General features: G+C 47.0%; 1 protein-coding gene across 1 annotated transcript in view; it reads left to right on the forward strand.

The window, feature by feature from the left end:
* The window catches only part of adamts16 (ADAM metallopeptidase with thrombospondin type 1 motif, 16), a gene marked incomplete at both ends in the record, with an annotated part of 79,049 nt that extends 73,212 nt beyond the window's left edge, over nucleotides 1-5,837 (forward strand). Inside the window, 5 exons of the mRNA XM_084442016.1 lie at nucleotides 2,947-3,151; nucleotides 3,730-3,924; nucleotides 4,332-4,562; nucleotides 5,241-5,388; nucleotides 5,722-5,837. Of these exons, the coding sequence (XP_084298142.1) occupies nucleotides 2,947-3,151; nucleotides 3,730-3,924; nucleotides 4,332-4,562; nucleotides 5,241-5,388; nucleotides 5,722-5,837 (895 nt within the window). The remainder of the gene's footprint in view (nucleotides 1-2,946; nucleotides 3,152-3,729; nucleotides 3,925-4,331; nucleotides 4,563-5,240; nucleotides 5,389-5,721) is intronic.
* Between the last annotated feature and the right edge of the window lie 11,149 nt (nucleotides 5,838-16,986).

Raw genomic sequence — 16,986 nt, forward strand, 5'->3', positions numbered from 1 at the left:
TAACCCCTAACCTAACCATAACCTTAACCCTAGACATAACCCCCCAAACCCCCCCTAAACCCAAAACTAACCCTAAAACTCACCCTAAACATAACCCCTGACCCCTAAACCTAATTCTTTCCATAACCCTAACCATAAGCATAATTGTGACCCAAGCCCTAAAACCTAACCTTTGACCCTAAAATTGAGGGAAATTGTCTAGTTTAACTGTACTTGTGGGGACATTTGATGCTAAACAAGTACACACTCTCTCTTTCTCAAACACACACACACACACACACACACACACACACACTCAGTCCCTTCTCAGTCCTTTAAAGGGCGGCCAAGGTGAAAGGTCGTCCAGGCCCAGCTCTGTTCCCGCTGAGGGGGAGAGGTGGGGAGAGCGCCTGCTAACTGTGCCGTGTGTTTACGGAGAGGTGGACGCTGTGATAATAGCTGCTGTAAAATCATTTCCCAGATGTTTACATGACCGCCTCTAGGGGAGTTTATTTACTTTGAGTTTCCTCTGTTGACATTTCACCTCTAACTGCCTGATGTTGTTTGAAATCTACGGGCTCAACCTTCCAGAGAAAGAGTGAGCGCTATCATAACGCTAGTGGAAGCACGGTTCGGTTGAGCCGGTTTACTAAATGCACTTGTGGGTTGTTTGTGTGAATGTGTGCGTGAGTTGATGAGTCTCTTAAATAAGGTGATTTACGCGCTTACATTACTGGGTTCCGCTTGTAGCTCGTGAGGTAGAGCGGCCGGCTGGGGATCGCAAGGCCCGTGTTTGATCCCAGAGCCCTTGAGAATCACTCATGTGTGGCACGGTGGTGGAGTACCTAGTACCTAGTTCTCAAGGGTTTCCTCCCAAAGACCCTAATACGAAAAACATGCAGAAGAACAGACTTACTTACTAGATGCTCTTCAGTCCGGTCCCTGACCAGGACTTGGACTGAGCACTTGGACTTGGTCCCCAGTGGCTGCCCCCTGCTCCTGGCTGCCCCTGGAGGAGGACTGCTTAGTATGTATTAATGCAGGGAACAATTTCCACTGGCAGCACCTGCAGAACGCATGAGTGTGTTGTGTTCTGTGTTCACCGCTCACGCGCGTAACGATCACTGTCACTATGTGGTCAATAAAGAAGACCATCAAGGTTCTAGGATAAAGCAGGACATGTGGTTATAGATGCTTTGCGACACACATGTAGTGTTTATGAAGGCTTAATGAAGCCTTTATAAGCTTCGCTTGATCTAAAGCGTAACCCGTCATCGTATCGGAAGGTCAGCCATGCAGGTCACATGACACAAAACCTTGTGTTCTCTGTCATACTCGCGCCCTCCGATGCTGATAGACCATTTTACTGTGCATTGTATGGCTACAAAACAGAAATGGTGTGATTGCATCCAACTAACTGTTTTTCATCGAACGTAGGCTAAACGTAGGCTAAACGTAGGCTAAACGTAGGCTAAACGTAGGCCTATAACAACGGGAAACAATCCTACAAGTAGCAGCTTGCGCTCGTAGGCCTCTGTCTGGGGTTAGGCTGTGTGTAAATATAGGTAAGTCTCTCCTAAGACCTCCTATCCAGACGTCACGCTCAGGACACCTAACTGACATGCTACCACTAGCCGCGGCCACACTCTCTCCACATGTCAAGTATTTTGAGACACTGAAGTTGTTTCATTTTGCTGCATCTGCACACGCGGAGGGAGAGAGAGAGGGAGAGAGAGAGAGAGAGAGATTGAAACAGCATTATGTCATGGAAAGAGGTGCCCGCTCACATTAGGAAGTTGACATCATTCAGTGTTGGGTGTTGGTGAGATCGGCAGGGAAACGCGAGACCTGACACAACACTTCACAGATAGATATCCTTCAGACTGCTTTTGATTGGGTATGATGTTCCACTGTTACACTAGCTTATGTCACCGATGATTAGTGTGTTCGCTGTAAGCAAGACCATATGAATTCTCTTACATTCCGGGAATAACTGCCGAACGGCAGCTACACATGGACACTCTCAGACACTTTCCGAACTTTTTATTTTTTTGGCAAACTTTTTAGACATAGCCCAAAATAAATACTTTAATAACTTATGCTTCCTCAGACTGAATATCTGAGCCTGCTGTGAAATATCTGTCTGGCAATTTATGAGCGAATATCAAATGTTTTCTAGGAGATGGGCTGCAGAGGCCAGAGGAACGTCCTCCAGACAAATTTATTTCGACAGTCCCGACCAGCACCCACCATGAACCTCCCGATATACTCCTGTCGACCACGTTTCATTCCAACTAAGTGATGCACTAAATTACCACAAATAAAGCTGAGAGCTGTATATACAACCGGCAGTCAGGGGCTGGGGTTGTGTGGGGTAAATAGGAGGTGAGTTGGGGTGTGCGGGGGAGGGGGCGGGGTCAGGCGCTCGGACGCTAGGGTGTTGGGTTACAATTTGGATTTAGTTCTGACTGCGTTATTTGGACTGTCCGGGATTGCTATTAAGCCAGGCGTCCATCGGTAAGAGGCCGCTCGCATGTTGACCCTCAGAACCAAGACTTACAGACAAGGTTCCTAGTCGTGATGTACCCCAGACGTGACCCAGTTCTAACATTAAACCAGCAGTACCCCAGACGGGACCCAGTTCCAACACTAAACCAGGACAACATGTTGGTCTGTCTTAGCTAACAGGATATGATGGAAGCGAGCGTTGTTACTGGACACAGCGTGGATGAGGAGAGAACAGACCGACTGCATTTCCTGAGCTGATGACTGACCAGTAGCGTCCAAACCACTGATAGAAAGAGTCCATGTTATGGTTGCAGATCAAACAATCTGTGTGTTTGTGTGTGTGTGTGTGTGTGTGTGTGTGTGTGTGTGTGTGTGTGTGTGTGTGTGCGTGCGTGCGTGTGTATGGGTATGTGTGCATTCGTGTGCGTGTGTGTGTGTGTGTGTGTTGTGTTGTTACAGCTGGAGCGTTGCGGAGTGGGGTGTGTGCAGTCGCAGCTGTGGCGGAGGGGAGCAGGTCCGCCAGGTGCGCTGTGTCCAGCGGATCAGCCAGGACAGGGAAGAGCCGCTAGCCGAGGGCCGCTGCATCCAGCCTCCACCGCCCAGCAGGCAGACCTGCAGTACCCGCAGCTGTCCACCAGAGTGGAGCGTTGGGCCGTGGTCGCAGGTAAACCACTGTCTGTCTAACCTTTACCCATAAACAGTTGCATTGTTTAAGTATCGTTTTTTTTTTTTTTTTTTTTTTTTTATATCTGGAAATAGTACGTATAAGAACTAATTGCCAACACCACATTCTGAAATATGCGATTATACTTCTTCTTCTTCTTCTTTTCTTCTTCTTCTTCTGCTTCTTCTTCTTCTTCTTCTTAAATAGGCAAAGATCAATCCAAAGAAAGGGGGTTGTGTTTCAGCCAAATACAAATACTGGTTTAATTGCATAATACTCTTCCAGATCCTGTATCCTAGATCCCCTGTGTCTAGGGTCCCCTGTAGATACAGATCCCCTCTATCTAGGATTTGGCATTTACTACATGCCAAATATGGGTGTTTGTTCATGACATCATGGCATTGTACATTCCTCGAGGCGCTGATTGATGACATTGCCACTGCGGTCACTTCACTGCCCCAAGGAGTGTCACATACAAATATGGGAGCCGCCTAGCTCCTGTTGCAGCAGCTGCTCCAGGTCGAATCCCAAACTGTGAGGTCTCTGACCCTCCCTTCGTCCTCGTGTGTCCCCGGCAGTGCTCCAGGAAGTGCGGTAAAGGCCTGAAGAAGAGGTCAGTGTTGTGTAAGAGCGCCGGCCCGAGCTCCAGGACGCACGGCCTCCCAGAAGGCTCCTGTGACGGCCTGCAGAAGCCCAGCGGTCAGGAGGCCTGCTTCGTCAAACGCTGCCAGAAACAGCGCAAAGTCCAGTGGTTCGTCTCCACTTGGCAGGAGGTAAGATGGCCTCCAAACCGCCGCCATGTTGGTTTATATTTACTGTACGCTTGAATATGGGGATATAATCGTGCACTGTTTATGTAATTTTATAATTATGCACTGTTTATGTAATTTTATAATCGTGCACTGTTTATGTAATTTTATAATTGCGCACTGTTTATGTAATAATATTTTAGATAAACAGTGCATGTTTATAAATGCACTGTTTATAAATGCATGTTTATAAATCAATGCCAATTGCCGTTGAAATGTTGATCGTGTTGACAAAAAAGCTGTACCCCCCCCCCTCTCTCTCTCTCTCTTAATCCCTTGCTTCCTTCTCTACCTCATCTCCTCCTTTATCTCCCTTCCCCATCGACCTCCTGCTCCCCCCCCCACCCCCACCCCCACCCCCCACGCCCCAGTGTTCAGTCACCTGTGGGAGCGGCTCTCAGACGCGTTTCGTCAAGTGTGCCGAGAAGGACGCCGTGGGGAAGTACCGCGAGCTGGCGGCCAAGAAGTGCGTCCACGTCCCCCAGCCCTCCCTGGAGCTGCGGAGGGCATGCGCCCTGGCGGACTGCCCCCCGCCCGCCCACGCCTGGCCCAGGACGCCACCCCTGCCCCGGGCAGACTGGTACTCCTCCCCCTGGTCCCAGGTCAGTGCTACGGTCAGTCGGCCGACTCTCTTTGAATCAGTCCCGTCAACCAATCCTGAGGTATCAGGTTGAGATGCTCTGGAGCCAGCCTGTGTGTTGACCCTACAGATAAAATAATATGTCATATTAATCAAACTTTATTTGTATAGCATATTTCATACACAGAGGCAACACAATGTGCTTTACAGAGCGCAATGGGGGGTGAACATAGGTCCTACCCCTACATATTCTAGAGTGAAGCAAACAAATAGTTTACCCTGGAGCTGAAAAAGTGAGCTGTACAAATGATTCCCTGACCTCTCTCAACGAGACGATCAAGCAAAATGTTTCCATAGGAGAAGACATGTCTATCAGTAGAGTAGATACATATCAGTAGAGTAGATACATAGCTACAGAGAGGTTGCCTACATAGTGTAGTAGGCCATTATGTCCCAGATAGCAAGCGGATCTGGGCCATATATGGGCCGGAACTAAGACACAAGTGCCAGATCTGGCCTGCATATGGCCCTGATCGGATTGCTGTCTGGGGTGTTAGCTATCCCTGTAGTCCATAATAGATTATTTAAATGAATCATATGACAAAGCACAATAAGCACTTAGCAGACAGGCTCATAAAGAATGAAGGGTAAAATGTTCATCTAATTCTGCGGTGTTGACGTTGTCCTGCCCCCCCCACAGTGCACAGTGACCTGTGGATCAGGGGTGCAGACGAGGAGCGTCCAGTGCCTGGCCCAGGGCAAGTCTTCCTCGGGGTGCGCCCTACACCTGAAGCCCCCCAGGTCTCAAGCCTGCAACACCCATTTCTGCCCCCTGCCTGAGAGGAAAGGTACTGCATCCACACATCACATCAAATCATCAGATTACCCCTCAAATACTGCTCGATTAGATTGCTTCTCGACATGAGTGGAGATTTAATTCATTATTTGTATGTTCAGAAATTGAGTTCGTTTGTTAGGATAGTAAAGTTTTTGTATTCAAAAATTAGGCAAGTAACTAATCTCGAGAATCACTTGCAGATTTGAAGTACGCAGCACATGACTAAATCTTCTAACACGTTTCACTGCAGTTAATTAATTATGCATCGAATGATATACTTGGACTAATTCTACGATTTTGTCCAAGAAAAATGTCTCTTATTGTTTGTCCTTGTATTCCACAGACACAGTTTGCAAGGACCACTTCAACTGGTGCTACCTGGTGCCTCAGCATGGAGTTTGCAATCACAAATTCTACGGAAAACAATGTTGCAAGTCCTGCTCTCATGCAAACCTATAAGTACTGCATTCAGCATGGAGACAGGAGCTAAGAGACAATGAACTATTCAAAAGAACAGAGGTTCTTACCGATGAACGCCAATAGGCAACTTTTGCATAGAGCATGCGCGTGCACTGAACCCAGAGACGTTTCGAATGCGACTGGAAGACAGGAAGTGCAGTTCTCGTGATGCGGGACATCTTGGTGCGAGAGCCGCCTTCCGTTCCGCCTTTTAGAGTCTAGTGAGAAGTAAATGGTGTTTGGTTGCTCTTCCACGGAGAGATTTGACCCTCCGAGCCACCGTCTGTCATGATACCAGAGAGGACTGCGCAGTCAGCAGAGCTGAACGTGGGGGGGACACTCAACGGACCGCAGAGGCCTTGATCTCACATCGGGGACAGTTCTGTTGGAGACATGGTGGATTATTGCTACTTACTGTTGGAGACATGGATTATTGCTTTCTTGTTCTAGCGGGAGGGGGGTTCTCAGTGGGAGGGGCCGGGGGTATAGATCATTATGAGGCGGGGCTTCTACATGTACATCACCTGGACAATCATTGGACGATGACAGCGGTGTCCAGAAATAAAGAATCCAATAGTGTCTCTCCTCTCGGCCAGGTCTTGGAGAGACGAGCTAATGAACCAGCCCAAGTGGAAATGCATGCACTGGGCGTTCGCCAGTGTTTATGATGCTAAATACATCGTCTTATTGACTGACAGTGAGATGGCGATGGGAGCCTTTTTATGAACAATTGAAATGTTATCACCTTCTGTGTTCCATGCATCTAGTATTGTTTTTTTTATTTATTAGCAGTAAGGATGCAGTGTTATTGGCAAGTTGTATGGACACGTAGTCTTGCGCTATACACCTGGAACATCCGGCCTTTCAATTTAACAACCTGCACCTTTTTGTATTGAAGCATTTAGTCTATTTTGATTGTGCAGGTTAACGTTGCCATTAAAAAGTCTTTAATGTAAAGTCAGCTTTCTCCATGAATGAATCCTCTTAAATGAATACGGACGTCAATTGCTTGTAAGTCTCATAAGAAGTAAGAAGAAGACTGTATGGTTTGTGCACTACACTCATCTATTGCGTTGGCATGGCAGTAACAACAGTGCCTTTTCACTTGGGTGACTGTAACTAGCACTGAGAGATGCGTTTCAACACTCGTTAATGTGATTATTCAAATCGAATAAAATTACAATGAATTCAATTGTTCTCGTCTTTCTGCTTATGACAGAAAAGCAGGACTCAGGGAGTTGATCGGCACTGTTGGGGGGGGTTGTGTCCATATGCCTGGAGCCCCAGATTATATTATCTCTCTCTTCTAAAGAATGTTATCTTTAGCTGGAACTCTTTGGACAGCAACCCTCAGCCCACAGGCTATACTTAAGGAAAAACATCTTATCTGATGATCAGATCGACCCCACGCCGACCTCCACACGTTGAATTACCTCCACCTCTCAAACACGCCTCAAATCCTGAAACGGTGGTGTCATGGAGTCCAGGGAGATGTTTGGGAAACAAACCAGCCATTCATCTCTGAGAGGAACCAACTTATTATCCATCAACTGCCTGTCAGGTGTGTTTGAAATGAATCATTATGGGGGGACCTAACTGGTCTTGCTTACAGCATATACACTAATAATGACAGTAAAGTCAGATTGAGTAACATTATTGTGTGTGTGTGTGTGTATACACACAGACACACATCGTTTGATATACATATAGGCTTACATATATCAAACAAGTTAGGCTACTGCCCAATACCCAAAATTATTTGTTCACTACTTGTCTACCATTGCTCTCTGCTGACAACCTAAAGGTTCCACACTACAACATTGTTCTACACATGCTGCTACTGACATTATAACTCCCTACCACATAGACTACACACATTCCCTGACACACCCACATACTCCAGCATAGGTGGAGCCGTACGGTCAACCATGCACTTCACCTCCTAACCACTAGAGGGTGCATGGGATTGAAATGGTCATAACTCCATGTGGGAAGGTCAAAGGGACACGCGGTTTGGACTGGCAGAAAGCTCTCGATGTAATGAATTCATCAATACAAAACATGTCCTGTTAGCACACAGCCAAAATAAAACATTGAGTGCCCATGTCTCAACATGGGATGGTCACAGAGACACGTGATTTGGACTGTCAGAAAGGTCTTGACGATTAGTCAACTCCAACTGATTTAAAATGCTGCAGCACGTGTTCTTACAAAGACCAGAAGGAGGGCTCACATCACACCAGTTTAAAATCACTGAACTGGTTACCTGTCAGTTTTACAATAGATATTAAAATTATTTTATTAGTCTATGCCTACATAATAATCAAGCGAATTTGAGCGAAGCCAGCTCCCCGTTTTTTATACAATTATTATTTTATTACAATTACATTATATAAAAGATACATTATAATAACGTAAATCAAAACAATCAAAATAAAATACAGATTATAATACAATTGCCACGGGGTTCTTATCTTCAAAGGCATACAAGTTGTATATCTGATCTCTTTGTAGTTCGACCTCCCTCGGCAGATCCAGCAGCAAAGACATATTACCTACCGGGCCTAAGGGCCCAGGCCCAGGGGCCCAAGAGCTCAGGGGGCCCTTTCTTGTGGCATAGTCAAAGGGCTTAGTCATTCATGTCAATAACAAGTCACAAGAAAGAAACTATCATGATAGTTTTTAAAATGAGTATTTATCTGTAGTACTTTAGAGGGGCTGAGTAGGCCTACTCCATGCAATATGGGCCCTTCAACTGTTTTGGGCCCATAGTTGAGAAATCCAAAAGCAAGTCCTCCCCACTAGGTCTCTCGAGTCGAAACCGAGCTGGGTAAAGCTGCTTTTATTGTGAGGGCCCTTTACGTGTCTGTGCCCAGGGGCCCATCATTTCATAATCCGTCTATGCCCAGCAGAAAACAACCCGGGCTACATTTGCATGATTCTGAAAGGAACAGAGGAGTCCATGTACCTTCTGCCATGGATGTGGAAAGGCTCTACACCGCACTGTTGAATTTGGCTGTAACCCCTTCATACCTGGTATGGTCCACGGCCACGGGCATCCCCTCCTGACTGTCTAGGTATAGATATGCTCAAATGCGATAGCTTTTAACGGCCACTAGATGTCAGCACTGACCCTGATATTCAACACACGCTGTTAGAAGCAAGGAGGTGCTGGTTAATGGTCTCTCTAGTCCCTACTGCAGCAGACCTGTATGGTGGAGAAGCTGCTCTGAAACCTTCATCCAAGACAGCTACCTTGTTTTATTTCTTTCATAACTTAGCTGTGTTTGTGTGCGTGCGTACATGCGCGTGTGTGTGTGTGTGCGTGCGCACTTCTTATTCTTCCCTAACGGTTTTGAATGCAGCAATTAGCGTGGATTTACATGTGAGAAAATCAGATCAGAGAAATCGGATGAAATCTCGCGAGGTTTCGCAGAGATATTTGATTTTGCTGTGGGTGGAGTCTGAGTCGAATTGGCCGCTGGTTCCATCGGAATATGACAGCTGCCTCTCGACAGATAACATACAAGCACGATAATAACCTCTATCTATCGACAACTTGATGAATGAATGCAGAGGTGTCTGTCGTCCGTGTGTGTGGTCGTCGAAGAGAGAACCCAGGATTCGGGACCGTTCGGCTCCGTTCGGCTCCGTTCGGCTCATCCCGGAGCTGCTGGTTCAGTTTGGCTAGCTAGGCTACCGTTAGCTAATCTGGACACTTAACTAAAAGACCCCAGTGTGAGCCTGTTAGCGAGTGAACGGTAGCCATTTGAACCCCGGTAAGAGCAATATATAATGTTTATCGTCAACGTGTGTGTTATGTGTTTCATGCACATATGTATTGGCTCAAACTGTTGTGTTGGCTGCTTCTCTCATGTCTTTCTGGTCCACTGCATGTGAATTACCCACGCATTGCCTGACTGCTGCCTCGAATCATGGTCGCAGTGTAACTTCATTGAGTTTATTTGTTTCAAAGACGACCTAAAGTTGCAATAGTTAAATTTAGAGCTAAAACCAACATGTTCTGTTATTCATGATGTCATATAATTCAGATCACACGGTTGTCAATCGATATCAGACATAATCGCATGGATGATTCCAGCTTGGTCTGAGTGGTGAGGGTCCATGCTCTACCTCATAGTCTATCTATCTGATCAACCCCCATGTACCCTTTATATGACACATGGTTGGTTGAAACTGACATTTACATTTTAGTCATTTAGCAGATGCCCTTAACCAAAGTGACTTACTGTACAATAAGTAGCTTACGGGAAGAGGGCAAGCCTTACTGTATATATATATATATATATATATATATATATATATATATATATGTAGCAATGTGAAACCATTGGGGAGTGGTATGCAGTGGAGAGGTCAGTTGAGGTGGAGCAGGTATAGAAATGGGTCTGCAGACTCCTGAACCTAATTGACTTATTGAGTTCCAGGAATGTTGGCAGAGAACTGGTATGGGCCCATTATGGCTGGAGAAACTGTTTTTGGGTACTGATTGTGTTCATAGTGTATGCAAAAACCCCAGAGATTTTCTTCAGAATAGCCCAAACCCAGCAATTAGCCTAGTCCCTTTCAAGGATAAACTAAATCACTTCCTGCTTCTCGACGATAATCTACTGGTTTCCGCCAAGTTGACCTATCAGCATCCAGTTATGACAGGTCTACCTGCATTTTGCATCAAGCAAATCAGTAAAATCATGTGATTTGTTCTGTGCTTTCTAATGAAGAGGCTTGTATGGTTGACTAATAATACACCAAAATGCAGTGTGTCTCACATCTTTCACAGCTAGTTAGCACGTCTGTACGCATCAGAGCATTAACCCCCGGCTCGGGCGTCCAACTTCACTATCAGTCATTTGACTGTTCTTGGGCTCCGGCCTGTTGTCATGGGGGCTGTTCTAATCAGCCATGCTGCAGTGTTCTACCAGGCAGTGCTTCTCTCCAGAGAACCGGCGGTGACATAGTTCTTCTTCTCACCCCCTCTCCCCTGCAGAAGGGCTGCACCAGCCCCCACGTCTCCTCCCAACCTTGGGGAAAGGCTGGACTGCACCTAGTTTGCGTGGTTAGGAGAGTGAGGAGGAGAATTGAGAGATGGAGGTGGATGATTCTAAGAAACCAGACCAGGTCAAGCCTGGCTTATGTGCGTGGCTGGCTTGTTTCTGTTCAGGACTGGTAGGACGGAAGCTAGTCATGCCACTGAAATAACTGTATTGAAATGACATTGAATAATGTCTGATAAATTAAGATGGGTCTTGTCGCCTGGACACATCAGTTCCAATGCTTTCAATGCTAATCCTGCACAATAAGAGCGGGATGGCCAGTTAGCTCATGAGCTCACAACAACTAGCAGCAGCTTCCATAACATTAATGGTAGCGGTCAGTGGCTAAAGCAGTTACACGGATGATTCATGTAACGTTAGCTATTTTGCTGCAATTGGTTCAATTTCTGTGTCTGGACAAAAGTCATTACCTGCTGTATGCACTTCCCTTTAGGTGGTGAAGTAAGTGGCCTAGACGGTAATCTCTGGGAATGTCCCGTGTAGGAGTCCAATGCTCTGACCACTTCTGTTGTGGAATTTAGGTAAGGGATAAAAAGGTTGGAGTGAAAGGATGAACGTGTGGAGATTTGGGGTATAGTCCCATAAAGTCATCCCCACCGGGTCTTGAACCCCGGTCTTCCGGGTGGGAGTCCAATGCTCTCACCACTACTCTACTTGGGCAGTGGAGATCGGTGGGTTGGTTTTGGTGTCCTTCTTCCAGTCCCTAGTGTGGGTTGGGGTTAGAATAAAGGTTAGGGTTGGGACAGGATCTGACATACAGAATAAGGCAAGGGGTCAAGGTTGGAGTGAAAGGATGACTTTATAGTAGGGCTGAACGATTTGGGGAAAAAAACTAATTGCGATTTTTCTGACTGAAATTGCGATTGCGATTCGATTTGCGATATTTTTTAAAAACATCAATATTCACTGTGTAATGGATTTAAAGACCTACCACATGAGATTGCATGAGAAAATCAACTGTTCTATATTCTAATGCAAGGATGAAAATATAAATAGCTTCCAACTTTTCCAACTTGTAGGCCTTTTATTGATAAATAAAAGCAGCATCCATCCATCCATCAACATACACGTCTTTCACAGTGTCCGTGGGCATGGAACATACATGAGCTATTAGGACTAGGACATTTTCAAGAGGCAAGTCAATCACTTATAGCTCAGGAGCAGCATCCAAGTTGCACATTCTGCCATCAAGTTAAATAAAGTAATAATAATAATAAATAAAACTTTACAATAAGAAAATAACAGGATCTTTCAGTAAATAATCTCTGGCATTGCAAAAGAGGTAGGTCGTTCACAGGAACAGCAACGACAATGTTAAACAGAATGCAAAAAATGTGCGGCCTCTAGGATTAAGTGCATAACAATTATTCAAAACAGAAGCATAGTGGCCCCGGACCAATCCCCCCTCCCTCCCTCCCTCCATCCATCTCTCTCTCCATTCCTTTGTCCCTCCCTCCCTCCCTCTGCCCCCCCATCTCTCTCTCCCTCCCTCCATCCCTCCCTCAATCTCTCCCTTCATCCATCCCTCCCTCAATCTCCCTTCATCCATCCCTCCCTCAATCTCTCCCTTCATCCCTCCCTCCCTCAATCTCTCCCTTCATCCCTCCCTCCCCCACTCTCCCTTCATCCCTCCCTCCCCCACTCTCCCTTCATCCATCCCTCCCTCAAATCTCTTGCTTCATCCCTCCCTCTCCCTTCATCCACCCCTCCCTCTGTTCCTCCCTCCCTCTCCCTTCATCCCTCCCTCCCTCTCTCCCCCTTCATCCCTCCCTCCCTAAATCTCTCCCTTCATCCATCCCTCCCTCTCTCCCTCAATCTCTCCCTTCATCCATCCGCATACAGTTCTGGGAGGGCGACTTGACTGAAATATGTGCGGGAGGGAAGCGCGTATCTTTTATCCAGCGTTTGGACAAGGTTTCCAAACCCGTCTTTTGTCACGGTGTTAACAGGCACCATGTCTTTAGCGAGGTACTTTGTCACGGCGTTGGTTACCTCACGGTGCCTTCGTGATCCTTTTTCATACGGGGTAACGCTTGCAAATGAGTGTGAAATGGAGGATTGTTTGCTAGACTGGGGTACATTGCTAACGTTACTTTCACTCGCTTTTTTGGCCCTGCAGGCATCGTATATCTCCTTGTGGTGCTTACTCAAGTGTTGATACAGGTTGGTGGTGTTTCCCCGGGATGTAGCAACTGTTCCGCGGCAGGTCTTACAAAGCACTTTTCTCTGTTGTACATCTGTCCCCTGAAACCCGAAATACTGCCATATTACGGATGTACTGCTTTTCTTAGCTATTAAATGCTCCATTTCTTCTGGCTCAGCCGATGATATTTCCGGGTCACGAAGACGTTGGCTACTGAGCTACCGGTGTAGGCTAGCCATGTGTTCAGTTCACTCGTAGTTTCACTCATGTTGTTAGTGGGCGGACCCTGCAGCAGTTGCCATTGGCCACTTTTGATTGTTGAGCAAGCACCGTATTAATGATTGGTGAGCATAACTGTCATCCAAGGGGAAACGCTGGTCCAGACCCAGACACGCTGCAGCCTAAAATAATCGCAGCCTTTGCGATTTGCTAATCGCGTTGTTTCAAATCGCAATTTCGATTTGAAATCGATTAATCGTTCAGCCCTACTTTATAGTCCCATAAAGTCATCCCCATCGGGTCTTGAACCCCGGTCTCCCTCTCTCTCTTCTTGATTTTGGTGTGCTGGGTCTACTGCCTCTTGTGGTGCCAACAGAGCGATGCAGGCCAACATTGTCAGGAGTGAGGGAGGGAGGGAGGGAGGGAGGGAGGGAGTGATAACCCAACAAAAGCTATACTAGGTGCGCTGGCTTCCAACCATGCACAAAAAAACGATTAGCCCAGGGTTAGTGTGTGATTCTATATTTGGATAGCATGTAGGTTAGGTAAATAGGCCGATGTCTATCAGATTTTGCAGATCACACACATTTACCGACATGTAAGACACCTTTTTTTAGGCTGGTTGTGGTTCTTAGGATAGTCTGCCCTCACACATCCTATGTCTATATTTTCAGCTGGCTGTCGTTGGCTGTCACTATCATTGGTAGACAGCTTCCTTTGCAGAGAGTCACACTGTGCGGTTCCCTCCCTGCACACCTTTACTCAGATGAAGGTCTTTGAGTTTGAGTTGTGATGGAGGGCTCCAATTCCCCACACACACCAGCTAGCCTAATGTTAGCTCTACCTCCGGTATGAGTGCTAGGCAGCTTCATCCCACCTGGCACGCCACAATCAGACCAGGAATAAGAATGACCCCAACTGGGAATACCTCATAAGGGAAGGCGCAGACAGGAAATAAAGTGAGGCAGGGAGGGGAGAGGCATCTTAACTGTTTTCTTCGGGAGCGAGAGGCAGGTTGCCGTCATCCTGGTCCTCCTGAAGGAGGATGCGGAGCCGGGGGAATCTCCAAGGTGATCCTGAGCGGGGGTGGGGGGGTGGGGGGGGGGGGGGGGGGGGGATGGCAGGAGAGGAGAGGGGGAACGCCAGAGACTATAAACGGGCTGTCCAGGTGCCTCATTAAAATGCATTAGAATCCGCTCCCCAACCCAGACCCCCCTCCCCAATCCCATCTCACACACACACACGCACACACACACACACACACACACACACACACACACACATACAAATCATTGTGGTGATTATCATCACCACCATAACAAGCAGCCATACAGTACCAGGGAGCCCAGGCCATGCAGATAGATCGGCAGTGGGAAACCAAACCATGCAGACGGGGGCGGCTGTGGCTCAGTGGTAGAGCGGGTCGTCCAGCGATCGTAGGGTCGGCGGTTCGAATCCCGCCTCCTCCTGTCCACATGTCGAAGTGTTTACCTAAGCCCAAATGTGCATCCGAGGACCTGTTAGAGAGAGACAGGTCTCCGGTAGGCGAATCGGACTGAGAACACCACTGCTCCCATGACGATCACAGGAAATAAACTGCTGGTCTTAGTGATCATGAAGTTGTTGATCTACTTCACAGTTTTGTAGCTCAGTTTATTTACACTTAATCAAGCTTACCTGAAGTATTCCACGGCGTTGTATGTACTTGATCCGGTGTTTGCATGTCTGAATCTGTGGAGACCAATTACAGTGGGCGGAGCCTGGGTTTCCAGGCCTTTTGGACATTCTCAGAAAGACAAAAGCTGTTATTATGGTAAAAGCCCAAGAGGTAAAACATTTATAAGGCACAGGTTATTAATTCAGTGTTGTCTTTTGCATGGCTGTTTTTTTGTTATCAGGCCATTTCAACAGAGGTTCTTTTCACAGAGCAGGCAGGCTTTTTACACCTTAGCTTCTGAAGGAGATATACTATGCTGTTTTAGTAACCATTATTTATTTATTTATTTATTTATTATTTCTAAGCCTTTGGTTGTGTATAAAGAAGGTTCGGGGCCTATTATGGGAGAAGTGTGAGGATGTAGGCGAGCTATCTAGGAAGCAGGGTGAGTGGGAGCTCTCAGTAGAGCAGACGGAGAGTTATTCCTCTCAGAAATACAATCCAATGTGAATGTGATTCCCAGCGGTGGAGAAAGGCAGATTGTGCAGTGTATGTTTTTAAGGAACCTCTATTATTATTATTAGGTAATTTCAAATTTCAAATTGTATCTTTTATGGCAGGCATAACTATGATAACTAATCTGTAGCTTTAGTCCTTTGTTTGCTTTGTCATATTCTGTCTTCATCAAAATGCCATTTAAAATGGCGTACCGGTTGGCTATAGTGCTATATTAGCTCTCTAAAAATAAGCCCCCAGGAGTCCATCTCTGGATATATTCACGATAGTGTCAGTGAAAGACGGCGGCAATCCTACCATCTCAGTCTGAGCCTGACATCATGAATCCCTTGGTTTCTTGGCACAGGGGGAATCTGAATGGGCACACATCCCCCGGGGCGCTCCCTGTTCAGGGAAGGGAGATGTACTCTGGCACCACTGACACGCTGCTCGAGATCCCCTCGTCCTTGTGGGGGGACGATGACGCTCTGGGTCCTTTTGGGTTTATATTCAGTGACATTTAGTAGCAAAAAAAATGGCATTGCTCGTTATGCTGTGATGCGTAGCGCGCGTGTGTTAAGTGGTATTGCCCCAGTGGAGACGCTCAAACCAGTGTGTTAGGCTCAATGAGCTGGGGGCGGGAACGCTGATAGCTTTTTTGTGCCGCCTCTTTTGCCGACTGTCGGCTCTAGTTTGGGATAAGATCTTTGAAGAATGATCTAACGTAGAGTTACAGTATCTACAGTATGGGTACAGCCTCAGAAATACTGATTATGCTCCAAAAACATCACGAGCTGAGGAACTAAGAGTGAAGAGACCGAGAGATGAGGTGGAAGGACTGTGAAAGAGAGGGAGGGGTGGTCAGTGTGTGACAGGAGGAGTGGTCAGTGACAGGGGGAGTGGTCAGAGTGACAGGAGGAGTGGTCAGAGTGACATGAGGAGTGGTCAGAGTGACAGGAGTGATCAGTGTGACAGGAGGAGTTATCAGGGTGACATGAGTGATCAGAGTGACAGGAGGAGTGATCAGGGTGACAGGAGTGGTCAGAGTGACAGGAGGAGTGATCAGTGTTAGAGGAGGAGTGGTCAGAGTGACAGGAGGAGTGATCAGAGTGACAGGAGGAGTGGTCAGAGTGACAGGAGGAGTGATCAGAGAGTGAGAGGAGGAGTGATCAGTGTTAGAGGAGGAGTGGTCAGAGTGACAGGAGGAGTGATCAGAGTGACAGGAGGAGTGGTCAGAGTGACAGGAGGAGTGATCAGAGAGTGAGAGGAGGAGTGATCAGAGTGACAGGAGGAGTGATCAGAGTGACAGGAGAAGTGATCAGTGTTAGAGGAGGAGTGGTCAGAGTGACAGGAGTGGTCAGAGTGACAGGAGGAGTGATCAGAGTGACAGGAGGAGTGATCAGAGTGACAGGAGGAGTGGTCAGAGTGACAGGAGTGGTCAGAGTGACAGGGGGAGTGATCAGAGTGACAGGAGGAGTGATCAGAGTGACAGAAGGAGGAGAGAGCGAGACCGATGAGCGAAAGTGAGAAAGGGGAGGAGTGTAAGGAGCTTGTGTGGAG

The sequence above is a fragment of the Borostomias antarcticus genome (genome assembly GCF_949987555.1).
Source record: "Borostomias antarcticus genome assembly, chromosome: 8".
NCBI lineage: Eukaryota > Metazoa > Chordata > Actinopteri > Stomiiformes > Stomiidae > Borostomias > Borostomias antarcticus.